This window comes from Idiotropiscis lumnitzeri, chromosome 9 (genome assembly GCF_059441095.1).
Source record: "Idiotropiscis lumnitzeri isolate Australia: NSW breed Sydney's pygmy pipehorse chromosome 9, RoL_Ilum_1.0, whole genome shotgun sequence".
Taxonomy (NCBI): domain Eukaryota; kingdom Metazoa; phylum Chordata; class Actinopteri; order Syngnathiformes; family Syngnathidae; genus Idiotropiscis; species Idiotropiscis lumnitzeri.
In genome coordinates, this window is record NC_142399.1 from 291,574 (window position 1) to 306,798 (window position 15,225).

At 52.5% G+C, this 15,225-nt stretch overlaps 1 protein-coding gene across 4 annotated transcripts; it reads left to right on the forward strand.

The window, feature by feature from the left end:
- Positions 1–222: 222 nt before the first annotated feature.
- On the forward strand, positions 223–12,752 carry LOC148329708 (uncharacterized). Of its 4 annotated transcripts, none has more exons than XM_088304672.1 (22): positions 223–316; positions 409–914; positions 1,517–1,567; positions 1,658–1,848; positions 1,941–1,983; positions 2,509–2,634; positions 2,733–2,837; positions 2,913–3,131; positions 3,254–3,400; positions 3,460–3,921; positions 4,144–4,290; positions 4,380–4,538; positions 4,618–4,746; positions 4,846–4,884; positions 5,129–5,374; positions 5,472–5,576; positions 5,656–5,793; positions 5,866–5,973; positions 6,687–6,724; positions 6,794–8,798; positions 8,870–8,969; positions 12,045–12,752. In XM_088304672.1, exons 2-22 carry the CDS (start codon positions 426–428, stop codon positions 12,653–12,655), a joined length of 5,658 nt encoding a protein of 1,885 aa, XP_088160798.1. In that variant the 5' UTR covers positions 223–316; positions 409–425; the 3' UTR covers positions 12,656–12,752. The 4 variants fall into 4 exon arrangements, 3 of the variants coding, with proteins under 3 accessions (XP_088160798.1, XP_088160799.1, XP_088160797.1); XM_088304673.1 differs by having other exon boundaries at positions 225–914; positions 3,460–3,645; positions 3,715–3,921; XR_015845066.1 differs by having other exon boundaries at positions 225–914; positions 8,870–11,913; positions 12,045–12,188.
- Positions 12,753–15,225: the final 2,473 nt, after the last annotated feature.

Here is a 15,225-nt window from a genome sequence, read left to right on the forward strand (position 1 = left end):
ATGATTCCACACATTACAATGTAATTTATTCAACAAAAAGACGAAAGAAAGAGTTACGAGTTATTGATTGTGCCTTGAGGAATGCAAATGTCATGTTGAACTGAACTGAATTTGTAGGCGGCGCTAAAGAGCTCGATGCTGTTCAATTGTAGAGTAGAAGAAGAAACGGCAGCCGACGAAGAAGAAGCAGAAGAGGAAAGAAAAAAAAAAAAAGAAAAGGCTGCACAAGCAGCGTCACACGCACCGACGACGACGTCCATCACGGCTCATTCGTCGTCTCGCTTGTTCTTCTCCACATTTTGTTTTCCAAATTCAAGTAGGCTCAAAAAGAAGATTAAGCAGCAACATTTCGGTCGAGTTTTGGGCGTTATGCTTGACTTCTTCGTCACGTACTCGTTTGCTTCCTAGCTTAGCTCGTTAGCTCAATGGGCCGAGGACGAACGCCCGACCAAGACGGATCGCCACCTCCGGGCTGTTGGCCGCAGCCGCCTGGAGATTGGGGCCCCCCGCCGCCCGCGGGATGGGGAGGCCCGCCGCACGGGGGTTGGGGCCCTCCTCCTCCCGAAAGATGGGGCCCGCCAGGGGGGTGGGGCCCTCCTCCTCCTCCCGAGGGCTGGGGGCCGCCGCCACCCGAGGGCTGGGGGCCGCCGCCACCCGAGGGCTGGGGGCCTCCCCCTCACGGAGGCTGGGGCCCGCCACCACCGGGTGAATGGGACCCCGCCCGACCCCCGTCACCGGGATGGGGGCCTCATCCGGAGTGGATGCCTCCACCACAGAACTGGGATTATCCCAGTTGGGACCCGTATGGTCCTCCGGTCCCTCCCTGCCTTCCACCGCCTCCGGATGTGGGCGAAGCCGTGCCCCCACCGAGATGCGTGCCTCCTTTTGGCTTCCCAGGATCCCCGCCAGACTGGGTGAGTGTTGCTGTCACAGAGTCACCGTCCGTTGGCAAAGCAGGAAAGCTCCGGCGTTTAGAAGCTCGAGAACCTTTCATTCTTTGTTCTTCATCCTTGTCCGCTCACTTTGCTGAGCAGCCAGGACGAAGTTTGCTACTTTTCTTCTCTTTGCCGCATTTCATCCGTAACAGCCGAAGAAGAAGAAGGCTTTTGTCTCTTTCATAAATGGCGCAAGAAGTCGATTGAGTATGTTGATCTAAAGTTCCTCCCAATTTGCGGCAGCAGCAGCAGGCCACGAATGACACTTTGCATCCAGCGGTGAACAAAAGATTGCTTCCCGGTGCCGGTGAGCAAAGTGCCACCATTTCCCCGGCACACGTTTGCATTGCTTTCAACATTTCATCGCCACCGTCTCGCTCCAAGCACGCAACCAATTTTTTGGTTTCACAAATGGCAACATGTTTTTTATCTGACCTTCTAGTGGAAAATGTTTCCCGCCATCTACTTCTTTGAATGAAATAAGTCATCATCAAGTGACTCGTCTTGTTTCTTACGGCATACAAACGCCGTCCACGTTTTCCAAAGTTGTCAATGAAGCTGCCGTTTTCTCACCATTTCAGGTTCCGACCCAGGCAGCGGTAACCGATCCGTCGCAGGAGCAGCCCCAGTGGGTAAGTGGACGCGTGGCTCCTCCTTGTAGGCCAGCGGTGTTGTTGGCCGCCAGATGCGTCAACGCAAGCTCTTTGGATTTCTTCCGTCAGCTCAAAGCATTGATTTCGGCCCCGCCCGCGGACATCGCCCCGGCTGAAAGTAAGCCGGCGACCGACGAGCTTGCGGCCGTCCCGGAATCGACGACCGCCCCGAAAACTGCGGCTGCTGATCCCGCCCCCGCAACGGAAACCGGCGGGATGGTCAAAGCGTTTGGATTGCTGGGAAAGCGAGCATTTGACAAGTAGGCCTCCGGCGCGCTCATCGGATCGCCGGTGACGTGTGATCGGTCGCTGGACGAGTCATGTGATGGGTCATGTGCTCTCTTGTCTTCAGGCCGCCGGCGGGCAGATCAACAGGCATCATCTCCTTTATCGGGGTACGTTCTGCTCAACTTGACGTGACGAGGCGTGAGCTGATGTCACGCTCTGGCGCCAAGGAAACCGTAAACGCAGAAAGCTGCATTCCATTGCGCAAATGAGTCACAATCGTACGCTGAAGGGCAAAAATGTCTTGACGATAACATGTTCTGCGCGCTCCCACGAGTCCTAACACGGCATTCTCACTCACGTTGCCTTTGTGGAGCTTGCGTGAAACGTTGGTATCCATCTCGAGGCCGAAAATGATAAGCGGGCTTAGCTCATGAACGTCACATGACCAAAGCCAGAAAACAGGCCGCTCGGCACTTTGACGCACAGCAATCGAAATATGTCCAATTGGCTGCGCTGGGTGCTGCGTAATCGTCGTCGACAACCATTTCTGACCTGACACGATAAACGCCGGAAGCTTTTTTTTTTTTGCTGAGGCAAGAGTGGCCGCGTTGACATGAGCCGTGTTGAACGTGCAAAGCGTCGAATAAAGTTGCCTGCGTTTGAGATGCTTTGCCTGCTTTTTGCCTCTTCAGCCCACGTTCGGCCACATTGAGCGTGAAGACATGGAAAAGTTCACCTTTGACTTTGGCGTCTTCTTCGGGAACCCCAAAGCCATGAAGCCCGGCGTGCGAGTGCACTTCACCGCCTGCGTCTTGAAGGTGCGACGCACGTCCGAGTCGAGTTTTGTCATTTGGTGCCTTTGTAAGACGCTCGCGACTGCCCAATTGACCGTGAGAGACGCCGACCTTCCCGACAGAACATCCAGATTGCCACGGATGTGAAAGTGGCGCCGGGCGGCACGGAGAACGTGAACCCGGACATCTACGAGGCCGTGGTCAGCCAGCCCATCGTGGAGGCCCGGGTAAGCTCGGTCCGGCGTGCCAAAGCCGAAGAGCGCCCTCGCGTCTAACCGTTGCTGAGCTCGCATCTTCCTCAGGCCGGCGAGCGCCAGTTGCCCGGGCAGGTGCACGTCGACATCATGCCGGTGAGGATCAACCTGCCGTTCGACAGGAAGGACAGCGTTGTCACCTTGCTCAAGAACGACCAAGTTCTCATCAACCTGCTGAGCGACATCGTCACCGACAAGAGACGCGCCACCAACATCCGACCCAAGCTCCCCGAAACCTTCCAGTTTACCAAGGAGACCCGCGAGACGGTGAGGACGCGCCTCGTTTGACCCGGACGGCTGCGCGGTTCACCTCGGACGCGTTCGTGTTGGATCGCGCTGACGTTTCTCCCTCACGCACCTCCTGTGCCTTTTGCCGCTCGACTTTGCAGGGCACCATCGTTGGCGTGGCTGACAACGAAGGTGTCATCAAGTCACACACGCACGGCGAGCTTCCCTTCGACCTCGAAGAGAACTTCAGCGACGTGGACTTCACCTCCGAGGACGTCAACGAAGAAGTGGAGTTCACCCTCCACAAAGTAAGAGCTTGGCGACGTTGGTGACGGGGACCGAGCTCAAAATTCTGTCCTCCCGTCAGCTGCGAGCAGGCGAGCGCGCCATTCGCATCCGACGGGTGAAGGAGCCTCTTCTGCTGACCTTGTGCAGCGCCGCCTCAAACGTCGAGACCGTCCCGCCGGCGAAGGTCAGTCGGCCGCTGGCCAACATGCAGCTGGACTCGGAGCTGTACGAGGGCGTGGTCAGCCAGCCCGTCATCAAGGCCACGGTGAGCGCCAACGGGTCGCGTCACTTCCCGTCTCGGGTGCGCTCTGTTCTGATTTTGGTGGCATCGCAGGGCTACCCGGGCCAGATCTTCGCCAACATCGGACCCCTCCGCACCAATGTGACCTTTGACCGACAAGACTGCGGTGTCACGCTGCTGAAGGACGACCGCGTGCTTCTCAGCCTACTGGTGGACGCCAAGACCCAGAAGAAGCGCGCCGGCAATATCCGACCCAAGATCCCCTTCACTTTCGTCCACACCAATGAGAAGCGAAAACTGGTAGGTGGGCCCGCCGGCGCCACGTCTGCATTCTACTTAATGGCAACGCCTACCAACAAAAGAGTCCTAATCACATACAAGATGGCCTTCTTATGTTGCCACCTGTAAGTGTTGAGATTTGGGTCCGCACGAGCTTTGACAAAAGCCTTGCTCACGAGCGCCCACTCTGCATCCGACGCGTGGCAGCCGCGTCTGACACGTTGGACCGTGTGCCGCTTGCAGGGCGTCATCCGGAGCCTGGCGGAGTCGGAGGGCGTCCTGGCCTCCAAGGAGCACGGAGAGCTGCCCTTCGACCTCTGCGAGAACTTCAGCGACACGGAGTTTCACAGCCAAGACGTCAACAAGGAGGTGGAGTTCACCCTTTCCCAGGTCAGTCCCGCCACCCAGCCCATTTTGGCCGAGTTGTCGAAGAAAGGCTGAGAGATGACCTCGACGGCTTTGTGCCCACAAATGTGGAGGATGAGAAAAGAGCCATCAGACTTCGTCGGACCAAGATGGTGGAGGACGGAATTCTGTCGGAGAAGAAGAGACTGGAAGAGGAGGAGGAGGAGAGGAAGAATGAGGACCGGAATTGGAAGCAGGCGGCGTCTGTGGCGCTCGCTGCCGCCAAGGGCAAGGTGAGTTTTGTAGCGCCTAAACTGTCCTCTCAGCTGGCGTGAGTTGGCTTCTTACCTGTTGCCCGCTCGCCTCCCGCAGTGGACGCCGCTGGGCTTCAGCGTGCCCATTCCCGACACTCAGCTGGAAATCAGCAAGGAGCGCTTTGATGGCACCGTCCTTAAAGCAGCCAGCAGACGACACGTCAAAAAGGGGTCCCCAGACCAACAGGCGCGAACGCTTTTTCTTTGCACCGTGATCATTGCGAGCCGCGAATATTAATGGTGATGATGTCATGACGGAAAGGTGACGGTACGTGTTGTCTTGCAGGTGCAAATGAAGATCAAGGAGGAGTCGCAGGACGAGCAGGCATGAGCTCTTCTTCTTCTTCTTCTTATTGTATTCGTCGTGGGCTGACGCTTCCGGTGTTGAGCGTGCACGCCTTACGCTAATAACACGTTTGTGAGCAAAAGTGATGACAACTCATTTCCTTTTCTTCTCCGTTTTCTTTGGCTTTTTGTAAGCACGCGGGGGGAAATTGCCAATCGGATTTTTGGGGGGCAAAATGTCAGATTGGCCTTATGGGCCAACCGTAATGCGCAACACACTGCAGGATATGTTCCAGGAGACGATTGGAGAGGAGGAAGTGAAGGTCAAGAAGGGGGAAGTGGACATGGACGAGCCAGTGGACCCCATGCAGGAAGTGAACGGCCAAGGAAAGACGGGAGAGACTCGAGGTCGAGTGGAGGGACCAGAGGAGGCGGGGCGGCTGGTGATGACCGTCGATGGTCGCCAGAAGCAACTTCCTTTCGGCCCCAGTGACCTGCTCACCGGCGCCACCATGTTGACCGGTGACAAGGTGGGCGGACCTCGACACTTTTTAGCCATTCACGCACTAAGAAGGTCTGAATGATGATCCACAAGACGCACACGCTGTGCTGATGTCGTCGTTGCAGGTGCGCTTCAACGTGGCGACCAATCGGGAGACCAAAGAAGAACGAGCCACCTTAGTGGAAATCCTTCCCGCCACCTTTGAAGAGTCCACCGAGCAGCGACGACACGTAAGATGTCCAAAGTTGTCGTTTGTCCAGCGGCGGCGAGATCGCTGCATCACGTTTGCACGGTTGTGTTCCTTTGCAGGGGATCGTCATCGAGTTCTCCAACGATCGCGGCCTCATCAAGTGCGCGCAAAATCCTCAACTCTTCTTCTACTTGTCAGAAGTCATCGGAAAAAGGAAACTGAAGCTGAACGAGAAGGTGGAGTTCAGCGTCGTCCCGGTAAGTCAAAGTAGGCATCGTGGCGATGGTCTCGAGTTGCCGTGTCTTTGCTCAGTGCGCTTCTTGTTCCAGCATGACGAAGCGGCGGGCGGCCACCAGGCCATTCGGATCAAACCTTGCGCCGAGAGTGTTTTCCTACCCGCCAGAAAATTGGGCGCCATGGCTGTCAGCAAAGGGAAGGTGAGCGAACGAGCGATCGCGCTCTGACGCGGCTTTGAAAGTCAACTGCTGCTCACTTTCACGAAACATCTTTTAGACCCGTGTCGTTGATGACACCAAATGTCAAATTTGACCAACTCGATGAACGTTGAACTATATTCAAGTGTGTCCGTGCGTGCATGGGGTGTGGAGTGTGTTTGTTGACCCGAATTGTAACAATTGACAAGATGGACTTTGCAGAATAATACTTGTGACTGAAGGACGAAACGTTGGGTTAGCGAACAGTTCGGGTCGGAGTCTTCCATACGTCACTTCTGGATCATGGCGCGGCTTGTTCTTACCTGACTCTCGAGAACCGCAGCTTAATTGCCATCATCATCAAAGATGACAAGTTTGGCTTCCTCGAGGGTCGGCCATCTGTAAATCTCGGTCCTACAGTGCAGCTCCCTCTTTTTAGGCCTCCATCCTCCCCACCATTTTCCTTCTAAACTGTTTTTCACCTTGGCTGTTGACTCACTCATCCCAGTGGTGGGACAAAAATGGCCTCCACCCTTAAAAACTTCAGAGATGGCCCAGACTTAATGGAATGCGTGGGACAAAACAAAATGAATTTGTCAAAGGCAGACGGCGTGACTATTTTGCTTGACGAATGCGTTCGTCATAGGCAGTGAATGAGTTAAAAATACAACGCTTTTTCCTACGACTGCTGTTAAGACTTCCTTCTTCCTCCTCAGATGACCATCAAGCTAGCCAAAGCTTCAGAAGACTCTGAGTAAGTCATTTCTTTCTGCGTTGAGTGTTTTAAGGGAATATTTTAAAACAATTTCCTCTTCCCATAAAGGAAGGAGGCGTCAAACACAGACAGACTGAAGACAGTGGTGAAACAATTGCGATCGCAGGACAAGTCGACCACGAGTCCGCGTCGTGACTACAGTGGGAGTCGCAGTCGAAGTCCGCCCAAAGACAAGTTTGGCCGAGAAATCAAAAGGAGACGCAGCACTAGTCCGGAACGCAAGCGCAAAAGCAGCCGGCATCGACGAAGCGCGAGTCGGGAAAGGTCCTACAGACGCATGAGAAGTCGCAGTCGGAGCCGGAGTGCTAGCAGAGAAAGATCTGGAAAACGAAGGAGCAGAGTCAGTGGAGCGCGTGACGACGGACACAAAAGGAGGAGGGAGCGCAGTCCTCCTCCCAAGGCTCGCGCTGGACCGGTGGATGACGAGCTGGCCAGAAAGAAGCGAGAATTGGAGGAGCTCAATGAGATGATAGCCTTCAAGAAGTCGCTGATGGATCCCCGAGGCCCAGAGCCTGGACAGCGGACGTGTATCGACTACGACCACGGCCGCATTGCCAACCCTTTGGCAGAGTTCAGACCGGTTCGTTCTATTTTGAAGAAACGCCCAGAAGAGCCGGAGTACCCCTGTCACCTTCTGCCACCGTATGACAAGCCTGACTACGACAGGCCATACCCGCACGTGAGCGAGCGCTATGCCGAGAGCTACACGAGCGCTTTTGCCGGCCATTTGTACGGCGAGCGTCCGTACGGTAAAGTTCCGTTTGAAAGCTCTTCCCCCGCCGGCCAGCGTTACACGGACCGCTACGATGTTTACGACGACTCCTACGACGATCCGTATTACGACCCGACATATGTGGACCGACCCCATCCCAGGCCTTTTACAAAGAGCGACGCTCCGGAAGCTTGCGCACAGCCGTCGTCGGCTTCTGTCTCTTCATCTTTGCAAACGACTTTCCGCCCATCTTCTCCCGCAAAGCCGCTGTCAAAAAGCCCCTCCCCGGAGCGCACAAACACAGAGCCCCCTCTGGTCCCGAAGCCCCCGCTTGATCGCTTTCTTGATATGCTTCAAAAGAAGGTGATTCCAGAAGCGCGAGCAGAACCCGTGCCCGTCAGCGAGGAACTTCTGCCACATGAGTGGCCGATTGAAGATGGCAAAGGCTTCTCTCGGTTTGTGGGTCTGACTCACGAGTCCTCTGGCGGCAGTGTCGGTGCGGAGGATGAGAAAAAATCACCTTCGGTGGAGAGAACAGCAGAAGTGCCTCAAAACGAGACTGCCCCCTACGGCCAGATCCAAACTTTGTTGCGTACAATTGGCCTGAAGCTGACCATGGGAGACATATCGCAGCTGGCCAGCCGTGCCTCAAAATCCTCGTCCACTGAGAAAGAGGGGTCTTTGACACCGTTGGAACAAGCCCGGAGACACGGAGCCTCGTCGCTGCAGGGAGACGCCATCCCTTCCAGATCGTCCAGTTTGGAGCCCCCCAGCAGAAGGAAAGGTGTCTCAGAGTATGAGGAATTCCTCGATCAACAAGAGTTGGAGACAATCAAAAAGGCTCAAGAGCTGCAAGATCTCACCAAGACGATGGGAAGCACATCGTCAACACCCAGACCGCCTCTTGGGCCACCACCAGCTTCCTATCGCCGTCCGTCCCCTCCAGTTAACTGGCACCAGGACATTTGCCCCAAAGCTCCTCCTCCTTCTCCTCCCGCTGGCCGGCTTCCTCCGGGTCCACCACCTGGACCGCCTCCCCGACGTCCTCCCGGACAGCCTCCTTTCATGGTAGGGCCCGCCCTTTTCTCCTCTGGTCTTGCCCCGTTGCCATCTGCAACTGTCACTGCCACTGCCACTGCCGGCGGGGAGCAGTCCAACATCTCCACAACGGTGGCCAAATGCCTGAAGGTCATTGAGAGCGTCAAGTGTTTGGCTGCGACATCAGCGGCAAAAACACTCAAATCGGTCCAGTTCAGTTTACCATCGGAGTTGGCGTCGCACTCCGGTCCTGCCGGCTCACTGGAGCAAGTCGGTGATGTGAGAGGCAGGCAGAAGGAGAAGGTGACGTCTGCAGCGGCATTTGTCTGCCAGAGTTTCTCCAGGGTGCTCATGTGCCTTTTGTTGTGTTGCAGCTGGATTTGTACAACCAGAGGATTGCGGACCCGCGAGAACAGCAGTCTCAGGACTCGAAGGCCCTCAAGAAACAAGGCAACGGCGCCACGATTGCCACAGGTATCAATGAATTTTCATTGCGCTGTGGATGAGGATGTGTCGCGTTGCGAGTCTCAAAGCGTTTGGCGTATCCTCGGCCTTGGTCCTCCTTTTGTGGACAAGCTCCCATAACGATTGCGGTACCGAGGCGCTCGGTCACTATGGCGGGTTTCGTGAAGATGCTTCCACTGTGGAAGAACAAGCTAACCTCGAGGAGTAATGTATGGCGAAATAAGGTTGTCAGTCGTCCGACTTACAAAGTCATGCAGAAGTTGAATGAAGGGAACCAGACTCTTGTCGGTTGTTGACGGCGTTTCACCTTTAATTTGGTCCATCATCGTCAAGGTTGCTTTCCCCACGTGCAGTTTTACATCATCGAGTATTTCGACTGCCTCGAAAAGGAAAGACGAGTCAGTGGGGGAGGAGGAAGTGATCAACTTTCATCTGTAACTCGTATCCGTAAGCAACGATGTCGAGAAAAGAAGGAAAAGAGCTAAAACTTTGAGCGTCTCTTCTTCAAATGCTTTTGATCTTAACGTTGCGGCGTAAGCTCGCATCTTGCTTCAAATCCCTACCGCCGACTGTGAGCAGGGCATCGTCAAAGTCCAATTACCCGCCGATGTTTACGACGTCAAGTCATAGTTTAAGTCGCGGTCTAGGTCGCTAGCTAGCTAGAAAGACTCGTCTTTCATTGCTGCCAAACCAAGTCCTACTTTCCAGGTGGGTCTAATGTAGCTTTTGTCAACTCTTCAGTCTGCTGGATCTTCACTTGACCCGCACGTTGTCTTGATACAACCTCCTTTTTTGCGTTGAGTTGAGCATTGGAGCGCGACGGGCGCTGGTGGTTTGCTACCAAACTGCTTTCGTGAGCGAAACGCTTTAGAATGTGCAAAATGTGTTTATCTCAGGTAAAGTTGACTCACCGCTACTTTAGTCCAGGCTCCGTCACCATTTGAATGGGCCGAGCCATTAGCATCTCAGCTAGTTCAGCTTTGTTGCCGTTGAATCAAGCGCAAAGATGTTAGCGCTGGAGCGCCTGCGTCGTTTTGTCCGCGTCGCAGACGTAAGCCATGTTCGCGCAAAGCTTTCGCTCACGAAAACCTTTCTGCATCAAGACGTCACTTTGGACAGCCCGCCGTGCACGTTGAGACAAGGTGTTAGCGGTAGTTTGTTGTCAAAGGCTGTTTGCCTTCGTCTGCGGTAAGTCTCGTTTGAGAGTCAGGGTAAGTAAAGTCAACATCTTTGTTATTCTGACAACATTTGAGCTTTTCCAGCAATCAACTGTTGATGTTTGTCAGCTAAAATTCGCCATGTGGTGCCCTCTGAGTTTTGCGCCAATTCGCTGAAACATGACATTGAGCTGTGTGGTGGCATGCTATCGAGTGTCGAGTACAGAAGGTCGCGTTTAGCTTATGAACAGAAGTTACTGGTTTCGGGATGCGAATTCCAGGGCTAAGCTAGCCACGTTAGCTAGACATGTCAGAAAAAGTTTTCCACTAAGCCTGCTGACAAGTTAGCTCCGTTTCTGGAATTTTACAGCTCGTATCTTCTTGCTAGCTAGCCACAATAACGTGGTTCTTCGCCGTCCGCTCAAGGGAAGTCCGTCATCGACCAAGAATACCACAACTTCATTTCTTTTAGTAGCCAACGTGTGCTCGAATCCCATTTTGAGAGGCTACGTTGTCTGAACCAGCGTTTCCCAACTTTTATTGAGCCAAAAAGTCACATCTTTGCTGTTTCGTGAAATCTCCCGCATGGCGATGCCGGTAACTTGTTCTGGGATTAAGACGCATACGAATATACGAGGAGCCGTACTCACAATTAGAAAATTAAGTCGCCACATGTCACGTTTTGACCACCTGAAAAAGAACGCGAGATGGACTCCGTTCATGTTTTCAGGCCGGATGTCTTGCGTGCCATCTTAAGAAAATATGGAGATATGTTGCACATTCTGCGCTGTTAACGAGCTTCAAAGGTATTGCCGCACACTCAAGCTTGGCCAAAGACGCCCACGGCTGTGTATGAGGTCCCCAAATTGAGTCATTAGTTTTAAACCCTAAGTCACTTTTTCAAACTAAATGTGAATTCCTCACCAAAACGCCGCCAAGCAAGCGGTGAGCGTTCGTGCTTGTTCATTGTTTCTAAGCCGCAGCTGCGCCCAATCCAAGAAAAGGACTGGCTCCTCACTTTGTGACGGCCGCTACTGCCCCTGCCGACGAAACACACGGCCACTTTCTCAGAGCTCTTCCGACGCCGCGGAGTCGACGACGACGAGCCAGTGAGCTCCAAGTGACGAAAAGTGGCACGAGTCTGTTCATTACAGTTTGGCGGGTGGTGCGCCCAGCCACACGTGTAGAGGCGAGGATTTAGTAGTCAACCAAGCGTCTCACTTGCTGGTTTGAAAAATAGCCACCAGAATTAGTCAAACATCATCGGAAATTGCCATTGTGCCAACGGTCATCTCTGGAAATGGAATAGTGAGCATCACGACAATATGATTATTATTATTGCAGTCACGAGAGGGCACGCTCGTCTTATGCGGCGATATGTCCTTCTCGTTACAAAGACAACGGAGAAAGACTGAACACAAATGGTCCACAAGAGAGTCCTGCTCTGCGGACTACAAGCTGCAAGTAAGTCGTGCAAATTGCCGTCCAGGAGCAGAGAAGAAGTTTGGAGGAAAAGCTACACCGTCGTTCCATGTCAGTCGCAAATGGACTCACTCGGCGTGAAACGCGTTAAGATGAACAGGCCGCGGTTATGCCGGCATCAAGATAAAAATTGCAACTCGTGCGATCTTATGGAAGAGCTTTTTCTTTTTGATTATTATTTGCTTGTCACTCAACATCACTGTCATCGACTGGAACGATAAAGTGAATTTTTTTCGGCACAGTGGTTGGGAATCACTGCTCTGATCGTTAGAGCTTTTAAAGCTCGTTTGCTGCTAAATGAATCCAATCGACAGGTAAGTTCAGCATTTTTCATTTTTCAATCTTTGAGTCGCTGTCGTTAGCGACTTAACCTTGGACGGGAACTGAAGCGCTTTATGAAGCAGCGTTAGGTGCGGCACCCATCGCTTTTCCTTCATGTCTGCAGGAAAGCCACTTGGCACGGGGCCCCGGAACGTTTGGATCTGCGGCCATTCGCTGGTGTACTGGGCGGAGGCGCGGGCCGGGTCTGCCCAGGGAGGTGCGCAGCTGGGCATGACCCCGAACAAGGTGAGCCTCTGGTGGAAGGGGGTCCAGGGCATGACGTGGCCCCAGCTGCCGCCCCTGCTCCAGCAGCTCAAGGTCAGCTGGCCCCAACCTCAGGTCATCATCATGCACCTGGGCGGCAACGACCTGAACACGGAAACGCCCAGCGACCTGCTGGCGTCCGTCAGGAGGGACGTAACGTCCATGAGGGCCGACTTCCCGCACTGCGTCCTCGTTTGGTCCCACATCCTCCCCCGCCGGGTGTGGCCTCACTCGGCCGACGCCCACGAAGTGGATCTGGTCCGGAGCACGGTCAACCGGCGGATTCAAAACATTGTGTCCGAGGTGGGTGGCGTCTCTCTGACCCACGACAACATCCGCTGTGGGGCCAACACGGGCCTCTACCAACCCGACGGCGTTCATTTGTCGCAAAAAGGGATGGACGTGTTCAATGGGAACCTGCGCGATTTTCTGGAGAAGTGGGCTGAGGATTTCAGCGCCGCCTCCCAGTAATGCGACGTGCTTGTTTCTTGCCTCGGCCCGCAGGCTACGGATTTTTTTTTTTTTTTTTTGTTAGTTGAAGCCTTTTAATAAAACTTGTTTGACCGCCCCCGCTGACGTTTTTGCTTTGTTGAGATTGACGTCATGTTTTGAGATGAACCTGAAGACGCAGCGGCCTTTTGCATCCTTACCCGAGTCAGGTGAGTGAACCGCTACCATAGCGGCTTCTACTTGTCACGAAGCTTCCTGGGTCATTAAGTTAACATTTTTGTCAACATTCAGTGTGATTCTTTTTCTTCAAGTCCTTCTGATGTTACTGGCAATGTTTTGTTGACTCGTGAATTTCTCGGCCGTCCAATTTGATCCCTTTTTAAAATAAGCGACATTTTACGTGTTAAATGGCGCTATATTCTCACTCTGTGAGCTTCACGTTATGGCAGATTTAAAGCGGTGCGATAGGAAGGCTCGTGTGAGCGGGACCTGAAGTTTAAAGGCACATTGCTGTCCGTTTTCAGCAAGTCGGCGTGAGCTCCCTCATCTGGTGCGACGGACGGCCGTCAGTAAGCACATCGGTGATGGCGGACCACACAATTCCATTGACGGCGAAAGTCGTCCTTCCTCACGACATAGACAAGTTAAGGGAAGTTTGCAAAAAGTCCGAATATCAGGAGCACAGACAAAACAAAGCGTATTGTATATTTCCTTGGCGCTACCACAGACTCAAGATGTGTGTTCAGAAGTCGAGTTGTCACCGCCGCTGTCAGCGCTTGATCATTTGCTTGCAGAAGTAGTAACGTCGCAGCCGAGCGCCAAGAATGACATCCAAAACATCGTCTCTCCTCGAGGGAATGTTGACCGGTGTGATGGTCACACCGTGCTTCTCTTGCCGAACGGTAAGCGATCGAATGATTTTTTTTTTGTTTGCGATGAAAAGGCGCTTTCATGTAGCATGTCATCCGTGCATATTGTGTCGTCCTCCGGACGTTGTCGTCATGCATGACACGGCGACAAACGGAAAGGCGCGTCGCTTCTTTGGGTGAATGGCGCCACGCTTTTGGAGAGCAGTCATGAAAGGACTAAGAAACGACGGACACGTGGACACCTTTTTGTCGCCTTTGCAGCGGCCGCTTCATAGGAGGGGAGTCGATTCAGTTTGAATCGGTTCATCCTGTAGATGGAGCTTGATTGAGAAAAACAAAAAGGTCGTCTAAGCACAGGCGGAAGTGCGTTTTCATCCGTCAGTAATCCAACATTTGGAAAGAGTACGGTTAGGAGGTTGCCAAGCGCTAATTTGCAGCCCCGCCCTCCATTTTAGAAGTGAGCAGTCACGCACCAACTGCTGAAAGACGAAGAAGACAGGAATGAATTAATTGTCGTGGCAACTTCATTTCGGTTTGCACAAGGACTAGGAAGCTTTTGTATTCCGACTGGATTCTCCATAAGGTAAGCAAAGCTTTTTTTTTTAGGAGTCGAAGTGGCAGCAGGCTCTCAAATAACTTCAATAGATGACTGAATAAATAAATGTAGGCTGTGTGAAATGTATTGGTGTGTAAAGCCTTTTGAGCAGAAACCGGATGATTTAGCTTGTACACTCCATTGACCTCATAAAAGACGGACAACAGCGTGTTTCTGAAATCACTTCAATCAGGCAAGTTTCCTGAAGCCCTGAAAGTCGCCGCCGTCCAGCCCCTTTCTAAAAAGAACCCTTGTTAGTAAATTAAAGACCCATCTTAAACCTTCCCTTCTTATCCAAGGTTGTCGAGAAATTGCCTTTTAATCCACTCTGAAAATTCTAGCACTGAAAGGATTCCGACCTCATCCCAGGACAGAAACAGCTGATTAAACGCGGACGCAGGGAAGGTGTCGGTGCTCGTCCTAATAGATCTTAGTGCAGCATTGGATACAATTGATCAGAACAAACTGTTGAACGGCTTGCAAACTTGGGTGGGACTAAATGGAACATTCCTAAAATGGTTTCGGTCTTACTTGGAGGAAAGGAGTTACTTTGTGACCATTGGAAGTTTTGAATCGAGACGAATGGCCATGACACATGGCATCCCTCAAGGCTCAATCCTTGGACCCCTTCTGTTCAGTCTGTATCTGTTGCCTTTGGGTCAAATGCTTCAAAACGCTACCACTTATGCAGATGACACACACTCTATACTTTTTGCTCATTTTTGTAAGCTACTTTTTTTCTCTGCTTTATCTTGTTAACAGTTGTGTTTGTCGGTGTTGTGTGTCTGCTTGTGGGAAGCACCTTGAGTTGCCTTGTGTGTGAAATGTGCTATCGAAATAAAACTGCCTTGCCTTTCTTAAAAAAAATAAATAATACAAACAAAAATATTGCCTTTGGTTTCCCTTTTGTCTTTTAATCCCCTGACATTTAACAAAATAATAGATAACATCAGAATCAGATTTATTGGCCAAATATCTCAAAACAAGCAACTTGTCTTCCCTCTTACAACCCGTCCAAAGAAACATAAAAATAACAATGACCAACAGTGAGAAAGAATGGGAAACCTGTCATTTTACTGTGAAGCCCGACGAGATCTTTGATGTGAAAGGTAGCGATGAGAGATATT

Excerpts from the sequence above, each read along its gene's own strand:
- LOC148329708 (XM_088304672.1), top strand. The coding sequence starts at position 426 with ATGGGCCGAGGACGAACGCCCGACCAAGACGGATCGCCACCTCCGGGC. Across the intron at positions 4,747-4,845 it reads AGGGGTCCCCAGACCAACAG|GTGCAAATGAAGATCAAGGA; the intron begins GCGCGAACGCTT and ends GTTGTCTTGCAG. Across the intron at positions 8,970-12,044 it reads CGGCGCCACGATTGCCACAG|GAAAGCCACTTGGCACGGGG; the intron begins GTATCAATGAAT and ends TCATGTCTGCAG.